Source organism: Elephas maximus, chromosome 22 (assembly GCF_024166365.1).
Source record: "Elephas maximus indicus isolate mEleMax1 chromosome 22, mEleMax1 primary haplotype, whole genome shotgun sequence".
Classification (NCBI taxonomy): domain Eukaryota; kingdom Metazoa; phylum Chordata; class Mammalia; order Proboscidea; family Elephantidae; genus Elephas; species Elephas maximus.
Genome location: NC_064840.1, coordinates 14,020,756 through 14,034,806, shown reverse-complemented (window position 1 = coordinate 14,034,806; position 14,051 = coordinate 14,020,756). Strand labels below are relative to the sequence as shown.

The following is a 14,051-nucleotide window of genomic DNA, read 5'->3' as shown; positions in this document are numbered from 1 at the left end:
CGAGAAGCCGGCCGCGCTCGGCTCAGCAGCGCCTCCCGCGAGCCGCCACCGCCGCCGCCGCCGCCGCTCCCGGCCCCTCCCCCGCCCGCCCGCGCCCCCCCGCGCGGCCGGCGCCCGTCACGTGACACGGCGCCAGCCAATGGCGGGCCGAGCCGCGGTCGGCGGCCGCCATTGCTGTCAGAGCGAGCGAGCCCGGGGAGGGAGGAGAAGCGAGGCTTACTGGGGAGGAGGGGGGGGGTGGGGGAGGAAGAGGAAGGAGGGGACGTCGCTCGGCTGCCGGGGTCGCCCGCTGGCTTCGTCCGCACCCCCCCCTTCGCGAGTTCGCGCTCCGCGGCGGCGGCGGCTCCGAGGCGGCGGCGGCGGCGGCGGCGGCTCCGGGGCTCGCCTCCCCTCACGCGCCGGCGGGGGCTGAGGGGGAGTCGGTGGCTGGAGATAAACAAGGCGGCGGCGGCGGCCGAGGAGCAGGGAAGGCGGAGGCGGCGGCCGGCCCGCAGCGCCGGCCCGGGAGCCAGCGGCGGCCCTGAGAGGCGGGGAGGGCGCCGGGCCGCGCGGACAGCGCCCCCCGCTGCCGCCTCAGCCGCCGCCGCCGCCGCCGCCCGAGCAGGAAGGAGCCGCGCGGCCGCCGCGGACCCCCCCGCCGGCCCGGGCCCGCCGCCCCCGGCGCGGCGTCGCCGCGGCGCCTCCCGCCCTCCTCCTCCTCCTCCTCCGGCGGCGGCAGCGGCCCGGCCGCCCCGCGCTTCCCGGTGAGGCGCCGCCGTCCGGCCCGGCCTCGCCTCGGACGCCTCGCTCCGACATGCCCCGCTCTGGCGGCCGGGCTCGCGGAGGATCATGACTGCGGCAGCGAACTGGGTGGCGAACGGGGCGAGCCTGGAGGATTGTCACTCCAACCTCTTCTCGCTGGTGAGTAGCCGGGCTGCGGGGAGGGGGGCTGGGCCGGGGGCGCCGACCCCGCCGCCGACCCCGCCGCCGATCAACTTTCTCCTCCCGCCGCCGCCGCCGCCGCCGCTGCCGCCGCCGCCGCCGCCGCCGGGACTTCGCCCCTCCCCGCGGGTCGCCTCTGGCCGCTGCTCTCCCTTGGATCGTCTCTCCTCCGCCTTGGACCCCATCCAGTGTTTATTTGGCTCTTTAAAAATCATTTGTGAGCGCGGCGCCCGGCGTGGAATTGGCATGTGGAAGTCTCAAAGCTGCGGATTCTGGGTCGCACTCGGAGCGCCCACCCTCTGTTGCAATCACACCCCCTCCCGTCTGCCCCCCTTTCCCCCCAAATGTGGAAGGAAGGCTTTGCCTGCTGCTGCCCGCGCCTGCCGTGGGCTGCTAGCAGCCTCGTCCCCCCGGTCGGATCGGCTGTCCGCCCGCCTCCCTTTTGAATTTTTTTTTTTTTTTAAATGCTGTAATGACACCTGCAATTTCGCCCGAAAACAGTTGATCGAATGCGATTGTGTCAGTAAAGGACTCTTGCACCCGGAGCTGCCGCGATTGTAAACACCGACAGCCGCCCGCCCGCCTCTCGGGGCTCAAACGCCGGAGAGCCAGAAAGCCATTGCACCGAGCCGACGGAAGGTGGAGAAAGCTTTTTCTTTTTTCTCTCCCCCTGTGTCTTTTAAAAACTGTTTTCTCTATCCTAACAACGAATCCACACACACACAAAAAAGCAACAAGCTGGGCGGTTTGATAACATCGCTTTTATCTGCCTTCGCCTGGCTCCCTCTCTCTCTCTGATAATTGACAACTTTTCCCTCGGATTTGAATCGCCTGCCTTAATCTTGAAGCAGTTAGGGTGTCAATTGTTCTCCTGGAAGCCCGGCACCCGACGGCGGCGGCTAGATTCATCGAAATTAAAAATGTATAGGACTCCAGCAACTCTTTCCCTGGCGGTGGCAGTGACATTTGGTGGTAAATGCCATCTTTGCTTTTTATTGGGTCGTATTACCTTCTCTGAAAACATTCACGTTGTTAAACCTGGCGTTTAGGCTAATAATTGCAGTGCGTGGTCTTTAAATATGTGCTTTGTGCATGAGTTACTGTATGGAGAGCTATGTGCCCGGGAGAGTAGGAATTTGTTTAAATATTGAGCAAAGGTTTGTAAACAGATGTAAGGCAATTATGTTTGAAGCGTAGAATATAATTGGAAAATTGGCTGAACGGTCTATTTAATTTAGTCTAAAAACAAAAACCAACTTATTTTAACTTGGGTACACTGTTTTGGGGGGATTGCTTTTTGGAGAGTATGCATTTTGGAAATTATTTTCTGTAACCTCTACTGTAGACGGAAGCATCATTTCCTTTTAATCCTTGTTTACACTGGATAAATAATTTAGTGTTCAAATTGTAATTAGTTACATTTAATTATGGGTGGCATAGATCCCCCCCTTAGGGACTAGTGGAGAAATGCAAATTCTTGCCAACTTTTCAAATAAAGTGTTATTAAATATGTTACAGTATTTATGCAGATAAAAAAGTCAACACATGAGATTGTTAGCTACAAAGACTGAGAGACATAGTATCCATGCTTCTACTATAGTACAACCAGGTTACATTTTTTTTTTTCAAACATTCTTATTCAGATATATAATCTTTAAATTCATTTTTAAGTAGTAATTCTTCCTTTTGGTACTGTGATGATTTTCTTGTGATCTTTTAACATATGGGAGTAAAGCTCATTTTGTCTTTTCCTTTTTCCCCTATCACTTAGTATCAGTCAGGTTCAGGGACTCATAGATCAGCAAACATATTGATTAAGGGGTATTTAAAATGTTTTTTGTTTGGCAGCTGGTGACCGCATTGACACTTTTACAGGTAATTAAAATAACCAAATAGACCAATATTGGTGAGGAGAGAGCCCCCAAATTACCATATATCATACTGACTGGTAATGGCTTGTATACGTATATGTGGCTAATTTATATACGGTAGATTAGACAACTGCAATGTATTACCTGTATAGGCAGTGTCTAGGATATATCGTTGCTTTTATCTTCTTTTTTTAAAAGCTAAGTGAGAGTGATAATGTCTTAGAGATAAGATGCTTGAGATTCTTCTGGACAAACAATTTTGTAGGCAAGGATGCTGTACTTTGATTATGACCAATTCAAGTTTTGTGCTTTGAGTATATCTTCCCTCAGCCTCTTTAAATCAGGAAGAGATTTTTGAATATATCTTTTTTTTTTTTTTTAATTTTAAGAATGACTTTTAGGTAGCAACTTTCAAATTCAGAACGGCAGAAATGCATAGCTTGATTTTTTTTTTAAGGACTATAAAGTGTTTAATTGCTACATTCTTTGGTACAGGGAGGGTGGGTAAGGTGCTTTTTTTTTTTTTTTAAATGATGAATCAGTTAAAAAGCTGCTGACTATTATAGCTCTTTCTGGTTGCAAATTGAGAATTTTAATTGAAAATCATATACAGTAGCACCCTAGACTATTAAAAATATGTTGCTTAAGGTGCATTATATGGAATAGTTGAGACTGCCAAGAGATGTCATCATCACCTGTTCAAAATAAAGCATGTCTTGTAAGAAGAATTCTTAATATGTTAAATAATAGCATATATTTTTCCTTGTGTCCTGTAGTTTTTTTTTAAGTGGAGAGAAGTATTGTTTATAGAGAATTTACCTAGATACTCGTATTAGTGTGGATTGAAATATAAACTGGAGGTTAAAGTTCTGTACCACAGTAATGACCTTGCCACTTTCTCTTACCTTAAAGTGTTCATTATGGTTTAACAAAAGTCGGTTGTGCAATTGGGTGCCTTAAGATTTCTGCTTGTGCTTTACTTATGTTGCTTTCAAATTTTTACTTTTCTCCTTTGAGGCTTTAAATTTCCTAAATTCTCCTCTCAGCCCCTCCTCCCTTCTTCTGAGGTGTGAAAAGTGGCATTGTGTATATGGGATATGGGTCATTGTATGTGCTTCTTCTTCTTACTGCTGTGAGATTTGTAGCTACTGCGTTAAATGCGTGCCTGGCTGTGCCTTTGTGACTCAAAACTGTTCTCTCATGCTGTCCATCACATTTCCGGGTGACTCTTGTTATATAGTCACTCACTTATAATTCAGTTAAATGTGTTAAATCTGCCTTTTTGGAAAGTGTAACAGTGCACCCTATGGTATGTGAACTCACCCTTGTGGGAAGACGTTATAATTTCCAGATGTAAGGTCTAAAGTTTTGTTTCTCTATTGAGATAATATGAGAGAAGTGATTTTGTGCCCTGTAGCTGGATTAAGTATATAACAAGAGATCTAACTCTTAGGCGTGTGTCCTCCACATTTGTGTTGGTTTCATTTGCTTAGAATCTTCCCGAATATAAGTAAGTGATCTCAAATTCTTCCTTGTTGAATCGAAACCTGTACATACACATTAGTACGTAATTCCTATTAAAAAAAATTAAAGAACTTTAATTCTATATTTGAGGCTTTTAAGGTGCTCTGTTGTTGACCTGATTTTTCATTAAGAGATTTGTTTTTGCTGAAAGGGAAGATGGTTGTAAAGGTAGAAACTTTGGAATCTACTCTTTAGAGCTAGAAGCAAATAGAATTATCCCATGAAAATAACAATAATAATAAAAAATGATTTTGATAATCATCTAAAAGCCCCAAATACAGGTATGTTTTTCATTCCAATTTGCAATTTTAGTATTTTCACATAGAGAATTCTTTTTCATGTGATGATTCATTTTCTTTAATGAAAATATTTATAATTTGCTAATGTGTGTTTTCTGTTTAGCATCTTGGTGCTAGTAGCACATGGTTACAGTATTTATATATTTTTAATAGCAATAATTGCCACCCGGTAATAGTTGCCATATTAACCTCCAATTGCCAGTAAATATTTTTAAGTACATAATAGACAGCAATTTAAGGCATAGCGTAGCAGTTTACTGGACGATTTTAAAGAGCTGTTTGTACGTGTGATGAGTTCATAATTTTAAAGAGAAAATAAGGTACCTAGGACATGTATGCCACAAAATATTTTGCTGTGTTACTGCTTGAAGTGCTTATAGGGAGAAAGTTAGGTTGGGTCTGTTTCTTAGAATAATGGGTAGGGGGTGTGTCTTTAGATCAGTACGTGTTTATTGAATTTATGCCAGGTGCTTATATAGCCAACTTTCTTTGGCATGTTGTGTTCATTTTTTCATGAATGTGTTAGATATTTGGGAAAAAAATGTGTTAAGCCATTACTTTAAATAACATTAACTTAGAGTGGTAGATTATATTAATTAGGTATGGAAAAATTGATTTTTTTTTCCTTCACTGGCTAATTTAGCCTAGTTAATTGTGAGTTGATTGTATTCATCAAACACTTTCAGAGACCTCCTCTGCTCTTGAGATTAATAACCAAGGTGCTGTATCACCGGTTTGTACTATGCACTGTAAATTATGATAATCCTTTGCCAAAGATAAAATCATTCTTTAGTTGTAAAATTGTTTAAAATGGAGATGAAAATCTTAATGTAAATAATAATAAGAGTGTTTATCTGGATGTTTTTATGAACAGTTCGTTCACCCATCTTCCAACTAAAAGTTTGATTAAAAATAAATGTTTTTCTGAAGTGATTAAACTTAGTTTTGGTAGAAGCAAAGAATCTTCTTGCCCTCCTTTAAACTGGTATCTTCTTTTTTTTCTGAATGAGAGTGTTATATTTATTTCCCAGGATTTTAGCCAGTAAAATAGATTAGACAAAGCTTACGAGAGTTAGTCAGTACAGTTAAATATTCGGTGTTACTATTGAACTGGGCGTGTAACATTTATTAGAAAGGGGGAAAAATTTCTGCAGCATCGCTATCAGCGTCATTGATTTAAAATGCATCCTGTGCAGATGTCTACCAACTATGTACCGTACGCTGTGTTTGGCCACCAGAGTTTTTATTCTATCATTTTATAAACATTGCTATTTTGAGAAATTACATTTACTGTAATGCATTACGAAGTAAGGTAATTAGGTAGCTAAAAATATGCATTGTTTTAAAAAATATACATACATTTCTTTCATAAGACTTGCTTAGAGTTTTAGAGTTAGTGAATCAAAATTATTTATAATGTGTTCTTGGAATTTAGGACTTTTTTTTCTCTTGAGTCATTTAACTTATTTCTGATCACGTCCAGGTAATTTCCTTTTATAGTATATGCTTTCATTGTTTATTTGAAAGATTTGAAGGTGTTAGCTTTGTTCTGTTGGGGGAATTCACTTCATTACATAGGGGAGATGATATTCCATTAATCTTGGTAAATATTAACATAAACGAGGAATTGTAAATTCAGGCTCATTTGCATAAATGAAATATGTATGCTTGCCAATTTTTGTTTAGTATGAAGTCACTTACATACACAAGCATACTTCTCTATCTTTGCTTTGGTTGATATAAACAGTTTTAAATTCTGTTAAAATGTTGCTGTTGCTGTGTTTTTTTTTTTTTTTTTTTTTTGGGAGACAGTTCTCTGCTACATTGTTTAGTTACTTAACTTTCAAAATCGTCTGTAGAGTGGAAGAGGTTTTATCCTCATAAATTGCTCTTTTAGAACTCCTGTTGTACTTGGATTTATATTAGCCTGTTTTAGTTGTGTTTGCTGGAGTACAGTTTTTTTTTTTTTTTAAGTTAATACAACGTCTTAAAAGACATTTAGATTCTGATCAAAAAAAGGGGAAAAGAGTATTTTTTCCTTTTCTTTCTAGATGACAGTTAGGAGACTCAACTGTGACCAAGGGAAAATACTCTTTTGTTGGTATCTCCATACTCTGGTTTATTGTCTGTATTTCTGAATGTTTACGTTCTCATTTTAGATGAATTGTGGTAAAATCTTATTAAAACCGTATTTCCACTGCTGTGAAATTGTACAGAGCCCTGGCTGACAGCTTTCTACATTTTGTATTTTTTCCAGTACAGTGAAATTCCATTACTGTTAAAAGAACCTCCTGAGTTGATTATATTAAAATTTCATTTGTGTCTTTATTTGGCATAGTTTAAATTTGTAAATTTAACTTAAAACATAGATAGGGAAACATGAAGAAAATTAGGTAAATTTGCAGGTAACTATTCTTTCTTTTTTTCCAATTTTCACTAGATCTTTTTACTGTAGTAATTAATTTTTAATTTGTATTAAATCACTACATTAATTGGACTTACTGAAGACATTTGTTTGTTATTAAAACTAAATTTTAGGAATAATGTGAACATTATTTTTATAATGCTGAGCGGAATTTATAAAGATTGATACTCTGAAAGGGTGTTAAATTACAGAAAAATTACTGTGATCTTTTTTTCCTACAAAGAACGTTGATAAATTTATGAGAAAGTATTTTTGTGTAAGACACATGAAGCTTCCTTATGTTGTTCCACGTTATTTCATTAAATAGGAAAGATGATTAAATCCATCTGAACTTAATTTGAGAGCTCATAAATAAGATACTCAAAAGAGTATAATTGGTGTGAAAAAGCCTTTTGTGTTGGCAGTTCTCTTGATGGAATTTTAATGTTTTTAAAGAGAAATATGGAAAAAGGCAGTGGCTTTTGGTTTGGTTTTTTGGTATCTGACTCTGCAGTGTTTGGAACCAACTCCTGGTTTATTTCCATGCTTATATATGGCTGGAACAGTCTTACCCACCTTATAAGTGGTTGAAGTGTCACCTCCTCTGAAGCTTTCCCTCATTCCCATGGGCAGAACGAGTCACCCTTGCTCTGTATGTGCGCCTCCTTCTCTGTACCTCTGATAAAGATAAGAGCTTCTGCAGGGCAGTGAGCCTGTCTAAATCATCTTTGCATTCTTTTCATAGCTACGTGCGCATTAACTATGTGTTAAATGAATGAATTGTTGGACAGTTTTTCTCTCTTCCATCTTAAATCCTTAATGAAGTTCTCATTGCCCAGTCAGGTCCTGATCACATATGTTATTTTTCTTTGGACTCATTTAGATGTTAAGCTCTGTGTTCTGAACATATGTTATCTAAACAGTCCACTCTATGGGAGAAAGATGTGGCAGCCTGCTTCTGTAAAGATTACAGCCTTGGAAACTATGGGGGAAGTTCTGCTCTGTCCTGTAGGGCCGCTATGAGTCAGTGTTGACTTGATGGCAGCGGGTTTGGTTGTTTTATTTTTATGCGGTACGTACTGTGGTTTGGTAATATTTTAAATATATTCTAGAAAACCTTTATTAAAGAGAGTTCCAACTGAGCAATAAATGTGTGCTCATCACACCTGTAAGGAATAGGAATTTGGTTAGTATTTAGTAAGCACTTGGCTGCTAACCAAAAGGTTGGCAGTTTGAGTCCACCAGATGCTCCATGAAAACCCTATGGGGCAGTTCTGCTCTGTCCTGTAGGGTCGCTATGAGTCGGAGTCTACTCAGTGGCAATGCGTTTGTTTTTTTTTTTGGTTTTTATAGCATGTTGAAGGAATCTTGGTGGTACAGTGGTTAAACACTTGGCTGCTAACCAGAAGGTCGATGTTCGAACCCACCAGCTGTTCCGAAGGAGAAAAGATCTTGCAATCTGTTTCGTGAAGATTGTTGTTATTAGGTGCTGTGAAGTAGCTTCCGACTCGTAGTGACCCCGTGCACAATAGAAGAAAACACTGCCTGGTCCTGCCCCATAATCTTTGAGCCCATTGTTGTAGCCACTGTAGCAATCTATCTTGTTGAGGGTCTTCTCTTTCTGCTGACACCATACTTACTTTTACCAAGCATGGTGTCCTTCTCCAGGGACTGGTCCCTCCTGGTAACATGTCTAAAGTACTTAAGACAATGTCTCGCCATCCTTGCTTGTAAGGAGCATTCTGGCTGTACTTCTTCCAAGACAGATTTGTTCATTCTTCTGGCAGTCCATGGTATATTCAGTATTCTTTGCCAATCCCATAATTCGAAGGCGTCAGTTCTTTTTTGGTCTTATTACATTGTCCAGCTTTCACATATGTACAAGGCGATTGAAAATACCATGGCTTACCTTAGTTTACCTTAGTCACCAAACCCACTGCCATCGAGTCGATTCTGACTCATAGCGACCCTGTAGGGCAGAGTAGAACTGCCTGATAGAGTTTCCAATGAGTGCCTGGCGGATTCAAACTGCCGACATCTTGGTTAGCAGCCATATAGCACTAAACCACTATGCCACCAGGGTTTCCTATATATATATATATATTCTCCTATAGATTACAGCCTAGAAAACCCTATAGGGCAGTTCTACTTTGTGGTATAAGCTCACTATGAGTTGGAATTAACTGTGTGGCAACAATATAGCACTTTAGGTAACCTTTAGATTTGGGAACCTGCCAGGGTTTTTGTTTGGTCGCTTGATCCAGGGTCAGGATCTTTTATTTTTACTATGTAAGCTGTACAGAAGGGCATATACCCAGCCTTCGGTTAGAAAATTAGTTTCCATGATCTCAGTAAAGTGGGCAGTGAACTGGTAACAGGGAAACTTGAGTTATGTTACCATTTTTTTACTAGTGACTAGTCAGATGAGGTATCATAATGGTCTGTGCCTCAGTTTCTCATTCTGTAAGCTTGGTGGAAATATGGAGGGCAGGAAGTGTGAAAATCATTTTGAGTACTTTTTAAGAAAAGCACTCTGAATGACCAGATAATGTTTTTTAATAGGAAGAAACTTCTAGCAAGGTGTAATAACTAAAGTTATTGAGTGGCCCTAAGCAGTTAACCAGGAAGTTGGAATGGTAAAATTACTTGTTTTAAGTATAGCAGTTATGTTGTGTTTGTACTTTTTTTTGAGAGAGCAGAGTATTACATTGTTCTTTGAGTCTCTCCTTGAAAATAAGCGTGATTGAGAAGAAAAACTTGAAGTTCGTCTTTAGATGCTACCGCTTTTCATTTGGGTATGTGATTCACAGACGCGTGGTGTGTCTTTAACATGCTGGGTGATTTTACTGCACCAACCCTGAGCTGTGACTGGATAAGACTGGGAATTGAACTGTGGCTCTTTTTTGGTACTTTAAGCTATTAATTCCTTGGCAGCTCCAGAGTGCTCTTTGAACTTTAAATAGCAGTTCTATTAACATTTTGAGATTTGTCTCAGGGAATGTCAGAAGTAGTACTTAATAAATATCTTTTTCTTCTGAGAGACTAAGTCACATTTTAATCCGACACGCATGTCACAACCCTGGCTGTATTTTGAACAGAGTATATATACTCAACCACATGACTAATTTCTATTTTCCATTATATGCAGGACCATCTAAAAATATTGTCTGGGCCCTGTTGAAAGAAGGAAAACCAGAAAAACCAAGCCAGTTGCCCTCAAGTTGATTGAGACTTGTGGTGACCCTGTGCCCCCCCCCCCCACATCTCTAGTTTTTGTATTAGTCTTGTTGAATATGAATAGTGTCTTCAGTTTTTTATCCAGAGGTTTAGAATTTTACATGTAGGTCAATTAAAAAATATTAGAAAAAGTTAATTTGTAGGTTTTTCACAAACGCTCTTGCTACAAATGATGGTGAGCCTATTTACCTTGTTTTGTCCTCAATTACTTGTGTTATAGAACACAAATGCTATTTGTGGCAGCATTTTTATGGGGACGAACTTATATTTATTGGACTCATATAGAATGTCAGGCACACCTTCCCCTGACTGCAGTGCCCGGGAGAAGAGGCACTCCCTAAACCTTCCTCAGCTCCAGGCAGTGGGAGTGATTATGGCCCAGCTCTAGGCCCTCTTCTCAAGGCCTAGGGGAGGCTTGCTATCCTAAAGAAAGGCTTAAAGAGTGTTGCGATGGCTCCCTGTGGCAAGAGTAGCACTTCTGGAGTGAAGATTGAAGGCAGGCCTTCCCTTCTTCTCATACAGGGACCTGCCACTGCTTGCTCTTTGCTGATACCCTTTTATTAAAATGTTGAGAAAGGTTAGACTAGTGGCAGGTTCTGTGATGTCATCGAGAAAAGACTTTGTTTCTTTGCCCTTTAGATTTTCCCTCCTTCACTTACGCCTAGAAACACACCTTCTGCTTGCTATTTTGTGTGGTAAATGAAGACTTCTGAGCCCCAGTGAGATGAAGACAGGAGTTGGGGTAAGAGTACATGGGGTGGTCAATAAACTAGTCTTTAGAAGTTTTAATTTTTTTGTATGATGCTGTGTTTGAGAAATTTGGGATGTGGGTAACTCATTTTGGAATAATGTATATTAGAAATGATTAAAATCTGGCTTGGGCGTGCACGAAGGGCTAGGAGTCTGATATGTAGGAAAAAGACCTCTGTGCACCATTTAATTTCCAAGACGCTGTGTTCAAGTGCAGAGGAAGAGCAACATGGACAGCTCAGTGCCTCCTAGCCAGAAAGAAGCCCGGGGGGTGGGGGCTGAGCTGGACCTTGAGGGAGTGGATGGATGTAACTGGCTGGAGGGAAATGAGAAGGGCTTTCTTTAGAGGCTCAACTGACAACTCTAAATCTGTGCTTGGAAACACTTTTAGTTTATGGTCTTGATTCTTGGTTTGCTTTTAAGAAATAGTACAAAATCTTAGTGAATCCTAATTTTTATTAAGGTGGAAAACTTGGAGTGTGGGCAGACAATTTAGACTAAGAAATGGTGATAGAATAATACTCAATTCTAAAATAATTCAGTTCTGAACTTTTAAAAAAAACAGTGCTATGTTACACAAGATGCTAATGACTAAAGTGACAAATATTTCAGAAGCTGGACAGACGTGAACCTTAAATGAGCAGATGGGATATGAAACTAAAGGCGGGAGATAATCCAAGAAGATAACAGAGGCTATTACGAGAAATGAATTGGAGGAAAAAAAGCAAGTGTGTTAAACAGTATTACATTTAATAATGTGTTTCAGAGTCTTTCTAGGATTGCTCTCTTACATAGACAGATTAGAATTGTTGAACTGTATAACCCATCATTCTTTCAATTCTGTGCATTTAAAAGAAATTAGATTTTGGTCCAGAATTATTTCTTCTCATGAAGCTTAGACATTTAACTCATGAATGTATATGTTCTGTGTGCTTTAAGTAGACACTATAATTTGCTTTGTCAGACATAAAAATGAAGGGAATAATCATGCTTTTCAAAAGACAATTGCAGTGGACCTTAAAGACGCAGGGAGTGGAAGAGGATGAGGAGGTTTATTATTTGGGCAGCTTGGTAGTTGAAATCGTTACACTTGAATGTTGAGGGCAGAACCTGGATTATAGTGGCTTGAGGAATGAATGAATGGCAAGATGAGCATGCATGCTCACTTTTAGTTGAAGAAGGTTGACAGTGAAGCAGGCGGGGGGTGGAAGTGGGGGGAGGATAAAAGCCTAAAAGATAATGGAAATTTTTTAGACAAGAGACCCTTGTTTGTTGTTTGTAGAGTTAGGAGCAACTATAATGGAGAAACAGAGGGAAAGATGGAAGATGTAAGAAAAGTTGACAATTGATGAAACAAGCCTGGCTGGAGATGGTACCGGGAACCCCGGTGATGGGGTTAGAGTTGGAAAAGAGTAAGATAAGACACGTCTTAGACGTAAAAAGTGTGAGAATACAAGAAATAAATAGAAATAAATTTTAAGGAAGTGGGGCCAGTCTCAGTTTAGTTTGAGTACTTTTTAAATTCAGAGATTAAAGGTACTGAGCTTGACCCTGAATAAATGAAATTAATTTTCCTGTTTGAATTGTATCTAAAAGTTTACATTTTATTTCATGATTTCTTTATTTTGCGTTAGTAGATTATGACAAGAGCGGTTTTTGAGCTAGTCATACCAGAATTGATACACATCTGACCAGACGAGAAGTATTCTTCAAAGTAAGCTTCCTTGAAATGGATCAGATGTTGCCCTTGCTCATAACATTTTTTGGTCCTTTTCCTATAACATTTTTTTTAGAGACAGTTTAGTCAGCCACCCCAGAAAATCTTAAAGGATACTGTCTTCTTTTCTCTTTGTAATTTATTATCTTCTGCTTTTTGCTGTCTATTGCTGCCTAAGCCCACAGTTGAGTAGCTTTGATAGGGGTGGGGGTGAGCAATGCGGAGTTACTGTATGAGCAGAAGAGCCTGGAAAGAGCTCCGCTCTTGCCCCCTGCCTGTTGTGGACGTATGCTGAGGGTTCCAGCCCTGCCTTCTCCGCTTTAGTGTACTCTGTTTTCGTACAGTTGCAGTGAAGGTGGATTTAGTGGTCCATTGATTGGTAAGACTAGATATTGGGATACAGTAGGTGGGAGTGGCATTTTTACTTTCTGACATCTCACACATGTTCTTTCAGCAATTTCTTCCACAGTTGAAGGAGATGAAGACAAGAGCAATTTTGTATATTTAGGATTTTACTTTAGAGTTATTATTGTTAAGCACTGTTGAGTCAATTTCGACTCATATAGTAGCCCCATGTGACAGTAGAGCTGCCCCATAGGGTTTTCTAGGCAGTGATCTTTACGAAAGTAAGTCACTGGGTCATTCTCCTGCAGAGCTGTGGGGTGGATTTGAACTGCCAACCTTTGAGTTAGCAGCTCTGTGTTTACTCGTTGTGCCACCAGGGCTCCTGTTTACTTTATGGTAATCTGCTGTAATAGTCGGTGTAGGAGGTGCGGAGGATGTGTTTTATCTAATATCAGGAATGCCTGTATTAGTTGTTTATATTATGAGTTGCAGTGGCCAACACAGTTTTCTGTTTTTGAATTCAAGAATGTAATGAGATTTTTGAACATTTTCTCAGTCAGCTTTGCTATCTCTGGGCTTCAAATTCCTTTGATGGTTCTATTTTTAATTCTCTTTTTTAGTGTTTTTACATTAATGAAAGGAATGGAGATTTATAAAAATATGTTGTTTCACAGCTGCAGATATTTTAGGAAAATTTAGTTGTGTAATAATTCTAAATAAATAAAAACAAATAACTTTTTAATTTTCAGATTTATGTAACACCTGACCAGTTTAACATTTAGAATTTATACCAGAGCATAAATCTGCATTTCAGCTACTGAAGAGCATAAATATTTACTTTCTGAAACAGAAGTTCTTAACTAAAGTTTAAGTTACTAAAAACATGCATTTTTCAAAGTATATTATTTTACATACAAAGTGCAACGATCTGCATGGGTTGAATCGAGTGTCATGATCCCAAGTAGATCAAATTCATTAGTTGT

General features: G+C 40.5%; 1 protein-coding gene across 4 annotated transcripts in view; it reads left to right on the top strand.

Annotated features, from left to right (window-relative positions):
• Positions 1–736: 736 nt before the first annotated feature.
• Positions 737–14,051, top strand: part of MED13L (mediator complex subunit 13L) — a 284,850-nt gene continuing 271,535 nt past the window's right edge. For 3 of the 4 annotated variants that reach the window (XR_007514943.1, XR_007514942.1, XM_049866378.1), the window contains exon 1: positions 737–900. Coding sequence is in view for 2 of the 4 variants with exons in the window: in XM_049866378.1 (XP_049722335.1) it covers positions 829–900 (72 nt within the window). In the remaining 2 variants the exon portion in view is untranslated. The remainder of the gene's footprint in view (positions 901–14,051) is intronic. The other variant, XM_049866379.1, reaches the window with a different exon arrangement.